The 21,487-nt window shown below is 53.4% G+C and overlaps 1 protein-coding gene across 2 annotated transcripts in view; it reads right to left on the bottom strand.

Annotated features, from left to right (window-relative positions):
* PLCD1 (phospholipase C delta 1) overlaps positions 1-21,487 on the bottom strand; it is a 112,440-nt gene that overhangs the window by 45,373 nt on the left and 45,580 nt on the right. For both annotated transcript variants that reach the window (XM_066584643.1, XM_066584642.1), the window contains exon 3: positions 2,987-3,215. In XM_066584643.1, coding sequence (XP_066440740.1) covers positions 2,987-3,215 — 229 coding nt within the window. The remainder of the gene's footprint in view (positions 1-2,986; positions 3,216-21,487) is intronic.

Here is a 21,487-nt window from a genome sequence, read left to right as displayed (position 1 = left end):
TTCGTTGAAACTAACTCCCCCATGCCCCAAAATAATAAAGCAGCTCATACTCGCCTCCGTTCCCCCCCCCCCCCCCCAAGACCCCCGCCGGCAGGTCCGGGTCTCTAATCTGAAGTAATGATTGAAAGGCTAGAGCAGCCTGAGTGCAGGAGATCCGCTCAGTGGTCCAGCTCATAGCTCATTGGCTGCAGCAGCGTCCGGCACACAGGCTACTGCAGTCTGTAAACAACACGTCGGAGAGGAGACCCCAACCTGTCCACGGGGGGCTTCCTGGGAGATAATCAGCTACTTTATTACATTCGGGCATGGGGAAGCTACAGTAGTTGTAACAAAACAGTGAACTCTGACAACCTTTTATTAAAGTCCACCCAGCCAGAAGCTAATAGCCGCTAGTGTAATTCTGTGTGCAGATTTTTTTTGATGCTCCCTCCCCTGCTCCAAAGAAAATAATAAACTACACAAAGTTCAATAACAGCTCAGTGAATAAATACAGCACCAGACCCAAGCTCCGACCACAGATACAGCACCAGACCCAAGCTCCGACCACAGATACAGCACCAGACCCAAGCTCCGACCACAGATACAGCACCAGACCCAAGCTCCGACCACAGATACAGCACCAGACCCAAGCTCCGACCACAGATACAGCACCAGACCCAAGCTCCGACCACAGATACAGCACCAGACCCAAGCTCCGACCACAGATACAGCACCAGACCCAAGCTCCGACCACAGATACAGCACCAGACCCAAGCTCCGACCACAGATACAGCACCAGACCCAAGCTCCGACCACAGATACAGCACCAGACCCAAGCTCCGACCACAGATACAGCACCAGACCCAAGCTCCGACCACAGATACAGCACCAGACCCAAGCTCCGACCACAGATACAGCACCAGACCCAAGCTCCGACCACAGATACAGCACCAGACCCAAGCTCCGACCACAGATACAGCACCAGACCCAAGCTCCGACCACAGATACAGCACCAGACCCAAGCTCCGACCACAGATACAGCACCAGACCCAAGCTCCCACCACAGATACAGCACCAGACCCAAGCTCCGACCATAGATACAGCACCAGACCCAAGCTCCGACCATAGATACAGCACCAGACCCAAGCTCCGACCATAGATACAGCACCAGACCCAAGCTCCGACCACAGATACAGCACCAGACCCAAGCTCCGACCACAGATACAGCACCAGACCCAAGCTCCGACCACAGATACAGCACCAGACCCAAGCTCCGACCACAGATACAGCACCAGACCCAAGCTCCGACCACAGATACAGCACCAGACCCAAGCTCCGACCACAGATACAGCACCAGACCCAAGCTCCGACCACAGATACAGCACCAGACCCAAGCTCCGACCACAGATACAGCACCAGACCCAAGCTCCGACCACAGATACAGCACCAGACCCAAGCTCCGACCACAGATACAGCACCAGACCCAAGCTCCGACCACAGATACAGCACCAGACCCAAGCTCCGACCACAGATACAGCACCAGACCCAAGCTCCGACCACAGATACAGCACCAGACCCAAGCTCCGACCACAGATACAGCACCAGACCCAAGCTCCGACCACAGATACAGCACCAGACCCAAGCTCCGACCACAGATACAGCACCAGACCCAAGCTCCGACCACAGATACAGCACCAGACCCAAGCTCCGACCACAGATACAGCACCAGACCCAAGCTCCGACCACAGATACAGCACCAGACCCAAGCTCCGACCATAGATACAGCACCAGACCCAAGCTCCGACCATAGATACAGCACCAGACCCAAGCTCCGACCATAGATACAGCACCAGACCCAAGCTCCTAACATAGATACAGCACCAGACCCAAGCTCCTAACATAGATACAGCACCAGACCCAAGCTCCTAACATAGATACAGCACCAGACCCAAGCTCCTAACATAAATACAGCACCAGACCCAAACTCCGACCAGAGATACAGCACCAGACCCAAACTCCGACCAGAGATACAGCACCAGACCCAAACTCCGACCAGAGATACAGCACCAGACCCAAACTCCGACCAGAGATACAGCACCAGACCCAAACTCCTAACATAGATACAGCACCGCAACCAAGCTCCTAACATAGATACAGCACCGGAACCAAGCTCCTAACATAGATACAGCACCGGAACCAAGCTCCTAACATAGATACAGCACCGGAACCAAGCTCCTAACATAGATACAGCACCGGAACCAAGCTCCTAACAAATACAGCACCGGAACCAAGCTCCTAACAAATACAGCACTAGAACCAAGCTCCTAACATAAACACAGCAGTAGAACCAAGCTCAGTACATAGATACAGAACCCGAATCAAGCTCCTAACATAAATCCAGCACCAGAACCAAGCTCCTAACATAAATACAGCACCAGAACCAAGCTCAGTATATAGATACAGAACCAGAACCAAGTTCCTAACATAAATACAGCACCAGAACCAAGCTCATAACATATAATAGCAGACCTAAGCAATTGTGTTGTGAGGAGCTGATTGGCTGACAACAGCACCTCGGATCATCCGATATGAACAGAATGATTCATGTAGGTTCACAAGACACTGCTGCATTAGAAAAAGTTCATCTGGCTGGACGGACCCAAGGGGAGTGATTGCCCGCATCCTACATCCGCATGGTGCCCCCTACAAGCTGGTTGCTGGTGCCCTGTTCGACCACATGGGTCACACGTGGCTAAAGCCGGCCATGGGAGAGAACACCTCAGACAATGTAAAGGAAAGAATTTGCCACAGTTGGTTATACAAATGAAATGGACATTCTGGTCAAACCCGCCGAGGACTCTAGGAGCTTACGGACAATACGACATGCCGGGGGTCTAAGGCTTAGAACTACAGATGCCACCTGCTGGAGCTGCTCCTTGATACATGACGGTCCACCATGATAATAGTTTACAGTATGCCCTTCCTATTAGACACGGGGTGAGGATACTGCTGCAGCTTCTGCTTCTGGCTCATGGACCGGCTGTTACTCATTATCTTATTTAACCCTCCGGTCCAGCGAGACGCTTCCTCATTAGAGCTGGCGATCAGGTCCAGGTTCTTTCGGTGACCCTTAAAGATGATGGAGAAACAGCGGTCGCTGGGGACGTCGCCGGCGAACCTCTTCAAGCCTTCTGTCTCGTGACCCAGACGCACATCTTCAACGTCGTCAATGCTGACTGATGGAGAGAGGAGAGGGTCATTAATGCTACACAACAGGTAGGGACAGCCATTGTGGGGGCCGTGTCAGCAAGATTACTTATGGGATGATAGCAGAGAGCAATAGAGATGTGTCATTAAAGCTTACATGAGTAACGTCTGTCTAATTCTGAGATGGACGGAACTCGTACGGGAAAAGACCGGTTCATTTAAATGGGTTAATTCAAAATAGTCCGGGTTGTTCACACGGGCGAGTACGATTGGTCAGTAAAAAACGTACCGTTTTCATGCTATCGTCCCCTCCCAAAACAGACCCTGTCTTATATTACTTTTTGCCCCAAAAGAGGTGCTAGGTTTTATTTTCAGGGGATGTCTTATTCTACTTACCTAGGAGGCTCGGTCCAGGTCCCTCCAGCTGCTCTCCGGAGCTCCATCGCACTTCTTGCAGACCTCGGCCGCCTACAGAAGACCACTTCTTGGTTATGGGATTCATAAATCTCGCAATGGTTCACTGAGCGCTGCATTGCTTGGCTGAGCAGCGCTTGAGGACCAATCAGAACCATTGCTACCTGGAGGCGGGATTTATGAATCAGGAATTGATCTTCTGTGTGCGGCCGAGGACTGCAAGAAGCGCTTGGGAGCTCCGGAAAGAGTGGCGGGAGGGACCTGGACCGAGCCAGCTAGGTAATGTATTCTTTTTTTTTGTAACACAGCTAGGGCTCTTTTAGGGGTGGGGCTTATATTTGAAGCCTTTCCAAAAATCCTGCAAAAATCAGGGTAGGTCTTATTTTTGAGGAAACCCTGTATCTTCATGAGAGTTTTTGCTCTGCACTTCCTAGTTCTTTTTTTTTTACGTGGTCCCCATAATGACCGGCATAAAAACCGTATGGCGTGTGATTGTGATGCGCTTTTGTAACACTCCCATAGAAAATATTGGATGATTCTTGAAGAGAAGTTCAACAAAAATAGGACCTGCAGCGATTTTTCTAACTCGGATTATCGGTCCTGTGTGAATTAACCCATTCTGCTCTTCTGTCCATCTCGGCATCGGACGGCAACTGGAAGAATGGCCGTGTGAATATACACCGCTGCCGGTCCGATTCTTGTGTGATTCTTGAAGAGCCGACCATTATTGGGGGTGCAGAAATACGTGGTTTACATGCGAATACAATGAGATTATAATGCAGACCACATGGACAAAAACAGGAAGTGCAGAGCGGAGAAAACATGATAAAAAAGCACGTTTTCGCAAACCTAAAAAAAGAATAAACACAAAGAAAATATCATGGAAAATTTCACTCACCAAAATCCCCCCCCCCCCCCCATCATAAAAGTAATAGTTGGTCATCGAAAAGTGCAAAGCAAGAAGGTTTACTTATGGGCTGCCAGCAGAAAGCAATAGACGTGTCATTCATCATGGAGGTGCTGCTGCTGTGAGGATGGCGAGACCCCCCACCCCTCCGAGACCCCCGCTGTAAAACCAACAACTATCTGATCCTTCATTTGTAACAGCAGAAAGGGAAGGAAGAATTAGGTCTTTCCAAGCTTTTACCCCGAACCGTAGACCCTCCCAGAGAAGTGCGTATGACTGCAGCCATAGGATTTAGCGCCAAAATCTGCCCCAAAATCCAGTGTGCGCCCCTTAGATGCTGCAGCTCCCACCCTCAGCGCTGCTGGTATCACACCCTGTTAGAGCACCGAAACCTTACATGACTCGCTGGGAGCCGGAGAAGGAGCAGCGACAGCAGCGCTCCCTTAAAGGGTCTTCATACAGGTCATACAGGTTCACTAGTCCCCCCATACACTCTCACCATATTTTTTTTAACCTGCGAGCTTCCAAGTGAACGTTTGCTCATTGGTCAGCTGATCGCCAGCGTCTTCATACGGGCCAAGAATCGTCTTCTATTGATTTCAATGGGCTACCTCGCATCGCACATCGCACGGCATACGAGAGCCATGCCACGTATTTAGGCTCCCATTGAAATCAACGAGCGATGCGTTCTGAGGAATGCAAAAGAAAAAAGAAGCACGCACCACCATTTTTTACTTGCAGCATCGCTAGTGCGTATGACTCCGTTCAGTGAAGCGCCGCTCAAAACCGCCGCATTTTTAACATGTTTGACAGCGCCTTTTAACGTACCCCACGATTGTGATAGGTGGCGTTAAAAAACGCAAGAATGCTGAAAAATAGAGCAGACAGCGCTCAAAAATCGCGGTGTTACAAACGCTGCATTCGAGCGCTGCTCTGCGAAGCCCCATTGAAATCAATGGTGGAGATGGACCGTGATTGGCGCATTGCTCGGGATGCCCCGCTAATCGTGGTAAAAAGCAGCTGGAGTGAGAGCGACCTAAATGCTGCGATTTCGAACGCGGGGTTTTGTGAACGCATGTGTGAGAGCGGCCTAAGGGGAAGGGAGTCTGCGCTGGAGAGCATTCTGTGGCACAAGTAAAGGGGCGAACATGCTGCGATCTTTCCACCTCGCTGCGGGAGAGGGAGAAAAAAAAAAAGAAAATCGCCCATATAAATAAACCAATTGAAAAGAATACATTGTATTTCCGTGCGCATTCTGTGCGTCTTGCAATACGCAGTCCTCCGATGGCAATGCCGGCTGGGTGACTGCGGCCTCAGCGAGACGTAAACTTGTTATCAGCATTTCCATGGCTGCAGATCTTCAGCCAACATAAGGAAATGCTTTCCAAACGCCGCAGATGATTCCCACACGTAGACCGCTGCGGAGCGCGGTGGGGCGAAGGGCAGCGCCATAGTAAATACAGATGTTTCACGTGGATAAACAGACCAGGAGTCGCAGTGTCCTGCAGGTCATCCTGATTAGAGAGTCACAGCAAGCAGAGCGCTCCGTGTGCGTTGGATCTGCGCGCCAATTTCATCTATTTGCCAACAGCAAGGGATATAAAAACACAAGAACAGATACAAAGTCCAGTGGTAAAAGGAGAAGGTGACGGCAAACAGCGGCTGCAGGAAGAAAGCACGGAATGAATATGGGACACACCCAACCGCGCCTGGAATACCGCGAATACACGAAGAATGCTCGTGTTACAGCGATTACCTCTGAGGTCTGCTCGCCCCATAACTGTTCCCAAATATAAGGACTGATGTCACCTGTTGTGTACATAAAGAACCATATAATTACACCAGGTGACGGCGGCACGACCGCTGCGGCCATGACACCGGTCACATGACCAACGACTGCCGTGTGGCCCTGTGACACTGCCACACAACACAAGTTAATCCGGTCACATCAAGGCGGGTCTCACACAACCGGATTTGCATTGCAGATTCCGTGATCGCTGTCTGCACGGACGATACGAGGGGAATAAAAGGCGTGAACATTCGCTAACACTTGCAGATTCCGTGAGCGTAAGAAAAATCACAGCATGCTCTACTGTACCGCAGATTCAGTGCGTCTGGTATCTGATCTCTATGGATGCGTCCGATCCACAGTGCATGCAAGATTACAACTGCATATGGATGCAGATTCACTTGCAAGAGATCAGATAGAAACGGAATAAAGAGAGCGCAAGAGAACAAGAGAGAGTGCGCGAGCGAACGACAGAGAATGAAGGAGAGAAAATTAGAAAGAGAGAGCGAGCCAGTGACAGATAGCGAGCCAGGGACCGATAGCGGGCGAGCGAGCCAGAGGCCGAGAGCGAGCCAGCCAGGGGCCGAGAGCGAGCCAGCCAGGGGCCGAGAGCGAGCCAGCCAGGAGCCGAGAGCGAGCCAGCCAGGGGCCGAGAGCGAGCCAGCCAGGGGCCGAGAGCGAGCCAGCCAGGGGCCGAGAGCGAGCCAGCCAGGGGCCGAGAGCGAGCCAGCCAGGGGCCGAGAGCGAGCCAGGGGCCGAGAGCGAGCCAGGAACCGAGAGCGAGCCAGGAACCGAGAGCGAGAGAGCGAGCCAGGAACCGAGAGCGAGCCAAGAACCGAGAGCGAGAGAGCGAGCCAAGAACCGAGAGCGAGAGAGAGAGCCAGGAACCGAGAGCGACAGAGCGAGCCAGGAACCGAGAGCGACAGAGCGAGCCAGGAACCGAGAGCGACAGAGCGAGCCAGGAACCGAGAGCGACAGAGCGAGCCAGGAACCGAGAGCGACAGAGCGAGCCAGGAACCGAGAGCGACAGAGCGAGCCAGGAACCGAGAGCGACAGAGCGAGCCAGGAACCGAGAGCGACAGAGCGAGCCAGGAACCGAGAGCGACAGAGCGAGCCAGGAACCGAGAGCGACAGAGCGAGCCAGGAACCGAGAGCGACAGAGCGAGCCAGGAACCGAGAGCGACAGAGCGAGCCAGGAACCGAGAGCGACAGAGCGAGCCAGGAACCGAGAGCGACAGAGCGAGCCAGGAACCGAGAGCGACAGAGCGAGCCAGGAACCGAGAGAGCGAGAGAGCGAGCCAGGAACCGAGAGGGCGAGAGAGCGAGCCAGGAACCGAGAGAGCGAGAGAGCGAGCCAGGAACCGAGAGAGCGAGAGAGCGAGCCAGGAACCGAGAGAGAGAGCGAGCCAGGAACCGAGAGAGAGAGCGAGCCAGGAACCGAGAGAGAGAGCGAGCCAGGAACCGAGAGAGCGAGAGAGCGAGCCAGGAACCGAGAGAGCGAGCGAGCGAGCCAGGAACCGAGAGAGCGAGCGAGCCAGGAACCGAGAGAGCGAGCCAGGAACCGAGAGGGCGAGCCAGGAACCGAGAGGGCGAGCCAGGAACCGAGAGGGCGAGCCAGGAACCGAGAGGGCGAGCCAGGAACCGAGAGAGCGAGAGAGCGAGCCAGGAACCGAGAGCGAGCCAAGAACCGAGAGCGAGAGAACGAGCCAAGAACCGAGAGCGAGAGAGCGAGCCAGGAACCGAGAGCGAGAGAGCGAGCCAGGAACCGAGAGAGCGAGAGAGCGAGCCAGGAACCGAGAGAGCGAGAGAGCGAGCCAGGAACCGAGAGAGCGAGAGAGCGAGCCAGGAACCGAGAGAGCGAGAGAGCGAGCCAGGAACCGAGAGAGCGAGAGAGCGAGCCAGGAACCGAGAGCGAGAGAGCGAGCCAGGAACCGAGAGAGCGAGCCAGGAACCGAGAGAGCGAGAGAGCGAGCCAGGAACCGAGAGCGAGAGAGCGAGCCAGGAACCGAGAGCGGGAGAGCGAGCCAGGAACCGAGAGCGGGAGAGCGAGCCAGGAACCGAGAGCGGGAGAGCCAGGAACCGAGAGGGCGAGCCAGGAACCGAGAGGGCGAGCCAGGAACCGAGAGGGCGAGCCAGGAACCGAGAGGGCGAGCCAGGAACCGAGAGGGCGAGCCAGGAACCGAGAGGGCGAGCCAGGAACCGAGAGGGCGAGCCAGGAACCGAGAGGGCGAGCCAGGAACCGAGAGAGCGAGCCAGGAACCGAGAGAGCGAGCCAGGAACCGAGAGAGCGAGCCAAGAACCGAGAGCGAGCCAAGAACCGAGAGCGAGCCAAGAACCGAGAGCGAGCCAAGAACCGAGAGCGAGCCAAGAACCGAGAGCGAGCCAAGAACCGAGAGCGAGAGAACGAGCCAAGAACCGAGAGCGAGCCAGGAACCGAGAGCGAGAGAGCGAGCCAGGAACCGAGAGCGAGAGAGCGAGCCAGGAACCGAGCGAGAGAGCGAGCCAGGAACCGAGAGCGAGAGAGCGAGCCAGGAACCGAGAGCGAGAGAGCGAGCCAGGAACCGAGAGCGGGAGAGCGAGCCAGGAACCGAGAGAGCGAGCCAGGAACCGAGAGGGCGAGCCAGGAACCGAGAGGGCGAGCCAGGAACCGAGAGAGCAAGAGAGCGAGCCAGGAACCGAGAGCGAGCCAAGAACCGAGAGCGAGAGAACGAGCCAAGAACCGAGAGCGCGAGAGAGCGAGCCAGGAACCGAGAGAGCGAGAGAGCGAGCCAGGAACCGAGAGAGCGAGCCAGGAACCGAGAGCGAGAGAGCGAGCCAGGAACCGAGAGCGAGAGAGCGAGCCAGGAACCGAGAGCGAGAGAGCGAGCCAGGAACCGAGAGCGAGAGAGCGAGCCAGGAACCGAGAGCGGGAGAGCGAGCCAGGAACCGAGAGCGGGAGAGCGAGCCAGGAACCGAGAGAGCGAGCCAGGAACCGAGAGAGCGAGCCAGGAACCGAGAGAGCGAGCCAGGAACCGAGAGGGCGAGCCAGGAACCGAGAGGGCGAGCCAGGAACCGAGAGGGCGAGCCAGGAACCGAGAGAGCGAGCCAGGAACCGAGAGAGCGAGCCAGGAACCGAGAGAGCGAGCCAGGAACCGAGAGAGCGAGCCAGGAACCGAGAGAGCGAGCGAGCGAGCCAGGAACCGAGAGAGCGAGCCAGGAACCGAGAGAGCGAGCCAGGAACCGAGAGAGCGAGAGAGCGAGCCAGGAACCGAGAGAGCGAGCCAGGAACCGAGAGAGCGAGCCAGGAACCGAGAGAGCGAGCCAGGAACCGAGAGAGCGAGCCAGGAACCGAGAGAGCGAGAGAGCGAGCGAGCCATGAAGCGTGAGAGCGAGCCAGGAAGCGAGAGAGCGAGCCAGGAAGCGAGAGAGCGAGCCAGGAAGCGAGAGAGCGAGCCAGGAACCGAGCGAGAGAGCGAGCCAGGAACCGAGAGAGCGAGAGAGCGAGCCAGGAACCGAGAGAGCGAGAGAGCGAGCCAGGAACCGAGAGAGCGAGAGAGCGAGCCAGGAACCGAGAGAGCGAGAGAGCGAGCCAGGAACCGAGAGAGCGAGCCAGGAACCGAGAGGGCGAGCCAGGAACCGAGAGGGCGAGCCAGGAACCGAGAGGGCGAGCCAGGAACCGAGAGGGCGAGCCAGGAACCGAGAGGGCGAGCCAGGAACCGAGAGAGCGAGAGAGCGAGCCAGGAACCGAGAGAGCGAGAGAGCGAGCCAGGAACCGAGAGAGCGAGCCAGGAACCGAGTGAGCGAGCCAGGAACCGAGAGAGCGAGAGAGCGAGCCAGGAACCGAGAGAGCGAGCCAGGAACCGAGAGAGCGAGAGAGCGAGCCAGGAACCGAGAGAGCGAGCCAGGAACCGAGAGAGCGAGCCAGGAACCGAGAGGGCGAGCCAGGAACCGAGAGGGCGAGCCAGGAACCGAGAGGGCGAGCCAGGAACCGAGAGGGCGAGCCAGGAACCGAGAGGGCGAGCCAGGAACCGAGAGGGCGAGCCAGGAACCGAGAGGGCGAGCCAGGAACCGAGAGGGCGAGCCAGGAACCGAGAGGGCGAGCCAGGAACCGAGAGAGCGAGCCAGGAACCGAGAGAGCGAGCCAGGAACCGAGAGAGCGAGCCAGGAACCGAGAGAGCGAGCCAGGAACCGAGAGAGCGAGCCAGGAACCGAGAGAGCGAGAGAGCGAGCCAGGAACCGAGAGAGCGAGAGAGCGAGCCAGGAACCGAGAGAGCGAGAGAGCGAGCCAGGAACCGAGAGAGCGAGAGAGAGAGCCAGGAACCGAGAGAGCGAGAGAGCGAGCCAGGAACCGAGAGGGCGAGCCAGGAACCGAGAGGGCGAGCCAGGAACCGAGAGGGCGAGCCAGGAACCGAGAGGGCGAGCCAGGAACCGAGAGGGCGAGCCAGGAACCGAGAGGGCGAGCCAGGAACCGAGAGGGCGAGCCAGGAACCGAGAGGGCGAGCCAGGAACCGAGAGAGCGAGAGGGCGAGCCAGGAACCGAGAGAGCGAGCCAGGAACCGAGAGAGCGAGCCAGGAACCGAGAGAGCGAGCCAGGAACCGAGAGGGCGAGCCAGGAACCGAGAGGGGGCGAGCCAGGAACCGAGAGGGGGCGAGCCAGGAACCGAGAGGGCGAGAGGGCGAGCCAGGAACCGAGAGAGCGAGCCAGGAACCGAGAGAGCGAGAGAGCGAGCCAGGAACCGAGAGAGCGAGCCAGGAACCGAGAGGGCGAGCCAGGAACCGAGAGGGGGCGAGCCAGGAACCGAGAGGGGGCGAGCCAGGAACCGAGAGGGCGAGCCAGGAACCGAGAGGGCGAGAGGGCGAGCTAGGAACCGAGAGAGCGAGAGGGCGAGCCAGGAACCGAGAGGGCGAGCCAGGAACCGAGAGGGCGAGCCAGGAACCGAGAGGGCGAGCCAGGAACCGAGAGGGCGAGCCAGGAACCGAGAGGGCGAGCCAGGAACCGAGAGAGCGAGAGGGCGAGCCAGGAACCGAGAGGGCGAGCCAGGAACCGAGAGGGCGAGCCAGGAACCGAGAGGGCGAGCCAGGAACCGAGAGGGCGAGCCAGGAACCGAGAGGGCGAGCCAGGAACCGAGAGAGCGAGCGGGCGAGCCAGGAACCGAGAGAGCGAGCCAGGAACCGAGAGAGCGAGAGAGCAAGCCAGAGAAACGAGAGAGCAAGCCAGAGAAACGAGAGAGCAAGCCAGAGAAACGAGAGAGCAAGCCAGAGAAACGAGAGAGCAAGCCAGAGAAACGAGAGAGCGAGCCAGAGAAACGAGAGAGCGAGCCAGGAACCGAGAGGGGGCGAGCCAGGAACCGAGAGGGGGCGAGCCAGGAACCGAGAGGGGGCGAGCCAGGAACCGAGAGGGCGAGCCAGGAACCGAGAGGGCGAGCCAGGAACCGAGAGGGCGAGAGGGCGAGCTAGGAACCGAGAGAGCGAGAGGGCGAGCCAGGAACCGAGAGGGCGAGCCAGGAACCGAGAGGGCGAGCCAGGAACCGAGAGGGCGAGCCAGGAACCGAGAGAGCGAGCGGGCGAGCCAGGAACCGAGAGAGCGAGAGAGCAAGCCAGAGAAACGAGAGAGCAAGCCAGAGAAACGAGAGAGCAAGCCAGAGAAACGAGAGAGCAAGCCAGAGAAACGAGAGAGCAAGCCAGAGAAACGAGAGAGCAAGCCAGAGAAACAAGAGAGCAAGCCAGAGAAACAAGAGAGCAAGCCAGAGAAACAAGAGAGCAAGCCAGAGAAACAAGAGAGCAAGCCAGAGAAACAAGAGAGCAAGCCAGAGAAACAAGAGAGCAAGCCAGAGAAACAAGAGAGCAAGCCAGAGAAACAAGAGAGCAAGCCAGAGAAACAAGAGAGCAAGCCAGAGAAACAAGAGAGCAAGCCAGAGAAACAAGAGAGCAAGCCAGAGAAACAAGAGAGCAAGCCAGAGAAACAAGAGAGCAAGCCAGAGAAACAAGAGAGCAAGCCAGAGAAACAAGAGAGCGAGCCAGAGAAACAAGAGAGCGAGCCAGAGAACCGAGAGCGAGAGAGCGAGCCAGAGAACCGAGAGCGAGAGAGCGAGCCAGAGAACCGAGAGCGAGAGAGCGAGCCAGAGAACCGAGAGCGAGAGAGCGAGCCAGAGAACCGAGAGCGAGAGAGCGAGCCAGAGAACCGAGAGCGAGAGAGCGAGCCAGAGAACCGAGAGCGAGAGAGCGAGCCAGAGAACCGAGAGCGAGAGAGCGAGCCAGAGAACCGAGAGCGAGAGAGCGAGCCAGAGAACCGAGAGCGAGAGAGCGAGCCAGAGAACCGAGAGCGAGAGAGCGAGCCAGAGAACCGAGAGCGAGAGAGCGAGCCAGAGAACCGAGAGCGAGAGAGCGAGCCAGAGAACCGAGAGCGAGAGAGCGAGCCAGAGAACCGAGAGCGAGAGAGCGAGCCAGAGAACCGAGAGCGAGAGAGCGAGCCAGAGAACCGAGAGCGAGAGAGCGAGCCAGAGAACCGAGAGCGAGAGAGCGAGCCAGAGAACCGAGAGCGAGAGAGCGAGCCAGAGAACCGAGAGCGAGAGAGCGAGCCAGAGAACGAGAGCGAGAGAGCGAGCCAGAGAACGAGAGCGAGAGAGCGAGCCAGAGAACAAGAGCGAGAGAGCGAGCCAGAGAACAAGAGCGAGAGAGCGAGCCAGAGAACAAGAGCGAGAGAGAGCGAGAAAAAGAGCGATTGAAAACCAAGATGAATGTCACCCTGTTGCCTACTTTCTGATGTCATTCCCTGCTTGTGTGCTTTCTCCTGCGTGGACAATACGCTGTCCATGTGTGAACACCAGTGTGGAAAACCACACGCATATGCAACCATACGCAATTAGTTTCAGACACCTTTTGCAGGTTTTCTGCTGCGGATATCCGCCAGTTGCCATGGTACAGATCAGCAGAAATGCAGCATGGTGTGTACCCCCACTTCATGCAGCCTACAACCTACAACCGCCAGATCCCGAAATTACAAAGACTTTTTCACAGAAGGCAAAAATGTTGCCTAACTGCGCTCCGAGAGCATCCAGGTAGACTGCTGTTGTAGATTAGTTCTCACAATTGCACTTCAGCGCTGCAGTAAACGTGTCCCGCGGACGCACTGGAGATCGGGAACGGCAGCGCTGAGAGTTAACAATATATGTAAAATGGAAATGTATCCCAATGCACAAGCGATGCAAATGTGGAATGTGATACGAAGGGAATTTAATAATCCCGCTGGTAATCCTGATTTATGTCTGTTCCTCTTCTAAGGAGCGCGCAGCAGGATGTCGGAGGTCCAGGCCGCGCGCCAATATGTAAATGTGTGGTTAACTTCACGGTATTAGACAATCGAGACACTTGCATGAAACAGATTACAACGTGGCTCCGATCCAAGAGTGTTATGGATCCTGATCTGTTACCGCAGTCCCTGACAGCTGTATATATGTGCTGCAGCTGTATGATGGAGACGGGTCTATTATATAATAGGTGTGGTTATGGATCCTGGTGGGTTACCTCGGTCCCCGTTAACTTTAGTGGCTACTTTGTATATTCCAGGACCTCTAACGCACGGGTATATCGCCTAGTAGTCATATATACTCCATGGTGGGGTACAATAGGCAATACTTATGGATTCTGGTCGGTTACCTCAGACCCCAACGGCTGTATATACTCCATGATGGAGGTCAGCCCTATCATACAATAGATGGTAGTCATAGATCATGGTCGGTTACCTCAGACCCCGATGGCTGAATACTCGTATTTACTCCACAATGGATTCCAGACCCATCATACAACAGGAGGTAGAGTTAAGGATCTTGGTCGGTCCTCGACAGCTGTGTATTTGGATATACTCCATGATGGAGTCTGGGCCTATCACACAATAGTTGGTCACCGCAGTCATTTACAGCTGTATATTCGTATATAGTCTACGATGGCACCAAGACCTATCGTACAAGAGATGGTGGAGTCATGGATCCTGGTCAGTCACCGACAGCTGTAGTCTTATACTGTATAGTCCACAATGTGCCCAGTCCTATCATATAATAGATAGTGGACACAGCTCCACAATGGCGCCCGGTGCCATCATACAATAGGTGGTAGTTATGGATCCTGGTCAGTTATGTCAGTCACCGACAGCTGTAGTCTTATACTGTATAGACCACGATGGTGCCCAGTCCTATCATATAATAGATGGTGGAGTCATGGATCCTGGTCAGTCACCAACAGCTGTAGTCTAATACTGTATAGTCCACGATGGTGCCCAGTCCTATCATACAATAGGTGGTAGTTATGGATCCTGGTCAGTTATGTCAGTCACCGACAGCTGTAGTCTTATACTGTATAGACCACGATGGTGCCCAGTCCTATCATATAATAGATGGTGGAGTCATGGATCCTGGTCAGTCACCGACAGCTGTAGTCTTATACTGTATAGACCACGATGTGTCCAGTCCTATCATATAATAGATGGTGGAGTTATGGATCCTTGATGGCTGTGTATTCAGGTACACAGCTCAACAATGGCGCCCGGTGCCATCATACAATAGGTGGTAGTTATGGTCCTGGTCTGTTACCCCAGTCCCCGACAGCTGTAGTCTAATACTGTATAGTCCACGATGGTGCCCAGTCCTATCATACAATAGGTGGTAGTTATGGTCCTGGTCTGTTACCCCAGTCCCTGACATCTGTATCTAATATACTGTATGATGCGGTGCGGTTTGTTATCACAACACATCCCTCCCGTGTGTATATTATGTCACTACATGTTATGCCTCACAGTCACTCATCATCACCATAGCATCTACAGGGGAGGTCACAGAAAACTAGGCCGGCACCACGCTGCCATGAATGCCGTCTAAAGGAAAATATTGCTCAAAGCAACCAATAACAGCGCAGCTTTCATTTCTTATACTGCTGAGGTAAAATGTAAGCTGCGCTGTGATTGGTTGTTATATATTATACCACTGAGGTGACATGAAAGCTGCGCTGTGATTGGTTGTTATATATTATACTGAGGTGACATGAAAGCTGCGCTGTGATTGGTTGTTATATATTATACTGAGGTAACATGAAAGCTGCGCTGTGATTGGTTGTTATATATTATACTGCTGAGGTAACATGAAAGCTGCACTGTGATTGGTTGTTATATATTATACTGAGGTAACATGAAAGCTGTGCTGTGATTGGTTGTTATATATTATACTGCTGAGGTAACATGAAAGCTGCGCTGTGATTGGTTGTTATATATTATACTGAGGTAACATGAAAGCTGCGCTGTGATTGGTTGTTATATATTATACTGAGGTAACATGAAAGCTGCGCTGTGATTGGTTGTTATATATTATACTGAGGTAACATGAAAGCTGCGCTGTGATTGGTTGTTATATATTATACTGAGGTAACATGAAAGCTGCGCTGTGATTGGTTGTTATATATTATACTGAGGTAACATGAAAGCTGCGCTGTGATTGGTTGTTATATATTATACTGAGGTAACATGAAAGCTGCGCTGTGATTGGTTGTTATATATTATACTGAGGTAACATGAAAGCTGCGCTGTGATTGGTTGTTATATATTATACTGAGGTAACATGAAAGCTGCGCTGTGATTGGTTGTTATATATTATACTGAGGTAACATGAAAGCTGCGCTGTGATTGGTTGTTATATATTATACTGAGGTAACATGAAAGCTGCGCTGTGATTGGTTGTTATATATTATACTGAGGTAACATGAAAGCTGCGCTGTGATTGGTTGTTTATTATACCACTGAGGTAAAATGAAAGCTGTGCTGTGATTGGTTGTTATATATTATACTGAGGTAACATGAAAGCTGTGCTGTGATTGGTTGTTATATATTATACTGAGGTAACATAAAAGCTGCTCTGTGATTGGTTGCTATATATTATACTGCTGAGGTAAAATGTAAGCTGCGCTGTGATTGGTTGTTATATTATTATACTGAGGTATCATGAAAGCTGCGCTGTGATTGGTTGTTATATTATTATACTGAGGTATCATGAAAGCTGCGCTGTGATTGGCTGCTATGGGCAACGAAGATTTTCTTTTAGACAACTTTCCTAGGAGTGTATAATCTTCCTAAGCATGGACATTTCTATATACGGTGTATAGATTGCAGACACCATCATGGGACGGGCTCCACAATAGTGTCTGGGCCGATCATACAATTGGTGGAGGAGTCCTGAATCCGGGTTGATTAGCCCAGTCCTTGACAGCAATGTATACTCTACAATGGAGTCCGGTCCGATGATACAATAGATGGAGTTCTGGATCCGGTGTGCTCGCTCAGTCGCTGACTGCTGTATGTTTGAATGTATCGTGTAAGAGCTCCACAATGGTGTCCAGTGTTACGGTATCCTACCCGATGATACGCCAGCCTGGGTGCCCTAGAACTTACCCGCAACCCCTGTGCCTGCCTACTTGCCTCCACTCCTGGCTAACCCCAGGCGGGCAACTGGGCGCGATCCCTGCTCTCACTAGGGACCGAGAGGGGGGACTGGCGTACCAAGATAGAACAGGGTAGAACGCCGACAGGAAGGGCAGATGAAGAACCAACAGGAAATACAGGCAGACCGAGGCGGATGGATAACCTGGCAGATATAGCAAAACATGACACACAGGAGACTGACAGGCGGGATGCAAGCACAGTGACCGAAACCAATAACTGTCCGTGAATGGACCTCACTGCCGGCCTTATAAACAGAAGCCTCTGCTCAGGGGCAGAGAGGGAGGCAACACCTCCCAGCAGAATCCCATAACAGGGACTCGTGCATAGAGCTGCACTCACAGACGCCCGCGCACACGCCGCCGCCCGGACCCACAAGCGTGCGCACCGTGCCAATCAGCCACCCGCGCCCCGGCAGCCGCCGCATGGTAACATCCAGTCTCTCATAGCATGTTTCCCCGAAAAGAATTAATTTTGGCCCCAAAAGAGGCACTAGGTCTTCTTTTCGGGGGATGTCTTCTTATATTTCCCTAGCAGCTTTGGTCCACATCCTCCCGATGCTCTCGGATGCCCAAAGAAGATTGCTTCCTGGTTACGGGATTCATAAATTCCGCCTCTAGGAAGCGATGGCTCCGATTAGTTCTCAAGCTTTGCTCAGACAAGCAATGCAGCACTTGATAAACCAAATCACAGCCATCACGGGATTTATGAATTGGCTGAGCCTCGGCATTGAGTGGCCAATTCATAAATCCTGCCTCCACAGCGCAATGGCTGGAAGGAATTCTGTAACCAGAAAGTGATCTTCCGTAGGCGGCCAAGGACTGCGGGAAGCCTGCCGCAACAGCGGGAGGGACGAGGACCGAGCCTGCTAGGTAACATACTGCTTTATTCCCTTTTAATGTAATTCAGATAGGGATTATATTTCAAGCCTCCCTGAAATTCCTGAAAAATTAGGGTAGGGATTATTTTCAGGGTAGGTCTTATTTTTGGGGAAATGGGTACATCAGATCGTAGACTTATGGACTTATGAAATGGGAAGGTTCAGAAGTCTATATCTCTGGACCAAGAATGGAAGCAGGAGATGGCTGGAGGAGGGGGGGTGGGGGTCTGGCCTAGGACATATTCGACACTGCATTCAGAGCATGTTGGGTGCGTTGCAAACATGGAAACCAGGACTGGAGCAAGGTGGAATACCGCCAGCCAGAGCGGGAGGGACAGAGCCGACAGCAGTCGCTGCCCAGTATACAGCCCTGGTTTCTAGGTTTTCCACACTTATAGAATGTTCGGAATGTAGTGATAGAAGCCAAATTATGTTGGAGAATTGCACAGATTTAGGGCACGCTGCAATATTTCTCTTACATCGCTCCTTCACAGAAATCGTGCGGGACGATCGCCCATGTAAGCGCACCCTTATTTAAACTCCGCACTCTTTAGATCAGGCGATGCAATACAGCAGATTTACCTAAAACAGCATATAGGCCATGCAAACTTCTGTTATCGTCCACCGAGGAGCGCTGATGTAACCGGACCCCGGCAGAAGGCGCAGCGGGGACGGGTCATTACAGGATGCAGCAAGTATAGCTTTCCCCTTACCACACGATCCGCCGCCCGCAGCTAAACACAACTTTCAGTCATCTTTGATGTTAGGCTGACTTACACATCGCATGAGGAGTCTGGCCGGAGGACAAAGTATCCCCCAACACGAGTCCGAGCGGCTGGAGACGTATCACACATCACAGGGCTGCGCCTACTACACGTCATGCTCCTATGGAGGATACGGCCCTCCGCTTCCCGCTGCTGGACTGACCGTTGTGCGACTTTCTATTCTGCTTTAGCTTACTACTATTGAGTTGTTAGAGAATCGTGACAAAGACCCGTTTTAGTAGCCGATCTGTCAAAATAGGACCATTTCTACCAGTTTGGTTCCATTACGTTCCGTTTTGTCTTTGTTACCTTTTGCGCACGCTCATATAAAAACGTATCTATTAAATGAACAACAAAAAGCGAAAACAAACACAAACCCTTCCGCTCGGTCATCTACTGACTAGGATGCAAATGAAGACGTTATAAGAGTCCTGTCTGTTTGCCTTCCATTATGTGGCAGAACAAAACGCTGCCGGCTGCGCTGCCGGAACTGAACACATCCGAAACTCAGGAGATCCCACCGAAATCAATGGGAAGTAAGATGGAACAGCAGGACAGAAGACGCTGATGTGAGCCCTTCTTTACTTCTCTATAAGGGGCTGACATTTAATGTAATGGGGGGGGGGGGGGGGAATACCTCCAGTTACTTTATATTGTTATTATTAGTCTATTCTATGTAGGTTTCCCTAAACCGTCAGGTGATGGCAGAAGTGGGAGCAGATGGAGTAAGATGTTGGTGCCATCTTTGTGTGGCACAGTTACAAAGAGGTCAAAGTAGCGACTGAACATGTCCAGCTCAAGACCCAGTATAGAAATAGGCAGGAAAACCCAAATCGGAGCCGCCGGGTGCTACAAAAGTAAGCCCAAAGCTCCAACCTGAATCGAAGAAGGAGGCAGAGGAAGGCTATTCTTTGTGCCGTCCAGAGCCAAGAGCCGCGGTGAGCTGCATCAATTGCATTCCAATTAAAGTTGGTTTTCGGGATACATATGATGCGGCGGTGTCCAAAACTGAACCGACACCGGAGTGAAGTCCGTTCTCTGATGAACACTGTATATAAAATAAAGCTGGAGTTACTCCATTAGTATATATCCTAGGATAGAGATGCGATCTACCAGAGGAGGAGCGAGAACAACTAGCGCTAGCGAGACTCGTATCGCAAGAAAAGTGCTAGCGCAGCATTGGCTGGATGAGCCCCCTATATTGAGGGGATTAAGGATAAAGTCAACCGACTCTTAGGCCGCCTGCAGACGAGCGGGTCGGATCCGGCAGCGAGAATTCTCGCCGCGCGATCCGACCCGAGCGCCTGCAGGGATGAGCGCGTACTCACCCGCGCCTGGCGGCCCCGGCTCTTTCATGTGCCGTCTGCCGCGCAGCCGGCGCATGCGCAGACCGGAGCCGGCGGCCGGGTGAGTGCGTGCCCCGCAGAAAATTAGGACATGCCGTGGTTTGTTTGCCGCGCGAGATTTCGCGCGGCCAAACCGCGGCCGTCTGCATAGGAGTGCGTATTTTAATGCACTCCTATGCAAACTTTCAGCGGCGGAAATCCCGCGGCGGGATTTCCGCTCGTGTGCAGGCGGCCTTACCAAGGGAAAAAATCATATACTTTAAACGTAAAGCAGGACACAAATACAGCAAGATACGGTGCAAATAGTTGGATGCATTTGGCTTGGCACAACTGAACTCGCACATTAGGTAAACTGAGTGTACAAGAGAAACGATACGTAGCGTATATACTAGTCATAAGAGAGAACAAAGGAGTGACCCATGAAATAGTCATAAGGCATGTGTAGTGGCCCAGTACATGCTATCCTGCCCCCCTCCATAAATGTCATACATGTTTGTCCTATGTAGATGTACTGTGCAAAGCTTGTCTTGTCATATCCAGTGTGTGTGTTGCACGGCTGCGGCACTTGAGAGGTTAACTTTCATAAAATCATTGCCTGCATGTAAATGTAACCAGTTTGTCATGTCATGTGGTGTGAGTGAAGGTATAAATGGGAGTGATTGAGAGCGGGAAAGGAGTTCTATCTTCAATCTGCGAGTGCGATCTTGTTCAGGGACCCCAGAGACACAGAGCCACATGGAAGCACCTACAGCTTTCATGTAGGTGAAGATGGAAGAGGAGGAACAATATCCGTAGCGTTTGGAATGTGGATGTAGGCGAAGTGAGTCCCCAATACCTTAGAGTGAGAGCAAGTTCCAATAATTCTGTATAGAGGAACTCACCATACCAGGTACCAGTTCATATTACAGGCTTTTCCGGTGCGGCGGTCCAACCTCAGGATCACTGCACAGAGGTACACCACTGAGTCACACCCACGCGCCTGCTGTGCGGGGTGTCATTGTTTGAGTCTTCTTGTAAATAACTGTCTGCCAGAGAGTCTGCGGAGTGACCCCTGTCCCCTTCCTCCTCTGGAGTGCTCCCAGTCCAGGAGCGGTGCTGTACACATAACATGGGCTGTAGGACCGTATTCATCCTGTGTATCCTCCCTGACCTCTGAGCTCTAGCCTGTGTTCCGGTAAAGTGAATTGTTCCTGCATTGCTTGAATATCTGCTATGTTAAAGTTTATTTTCTTCAAGTAAAGTTATACCGGGCCTCAACCGTTCCTGGGGATCCGAGGTACAATACACAAGTCTCTGTGTTCTTATTCTCCGCTGTGTAACATACCGGTGTGTAGGAACGTTGGCGTCACGAGTGATAACTACTACCCCCCTCATCCTGTGTATTGGCATTCCCTATTCTAGGGGTGTCAAAGCTTGCCTGCGATCCTGCTCTGGCCTTGGCCACGTGTCATCCCTCCGGGACCAGAGCCTGGTAAGTGCCGCAGTGACATGCCAGCACTTAACCCTCCCAGCTCTGCACAGTAGCCAGGTGCCCGGGTCGCCCCTCTGGGGTGTTGCACATGTATCTGAATGTATCTGGTTGACTGTTTATATCACAATATAATGCAGAAATACAATAGCAAAGGTTATGAAGTTGTTGTACATGTGTGGGGGATGGGCAATGTACAATAGTCACTGAAATGGGGATCGAGGTTATTGAAAGCACAACTGACTGTTCTCAAAGGGATGAAGCTAAAGAGATAATC

This window comes from Eleutherodactylus coqui, chromosome 12 (genome assembly GCF_035609145.1).
Source record: "Eleutherodactylus coqui strain aEleCoq1 chromosome 12, aEleCoq1.hap1, whole genome shotgun sequence".
NCBI classification, from domain to species: domain Eukaryota; kingdom Metazoa; phylum Chordata; class Amphibia; order Anura; family Eleutherodactylidae; genus Eleutherodactylus; species Eleutherodactylus coqui.
This window is presented reverse-complemented; position numbering and strand designations above follow the sequence as displayed.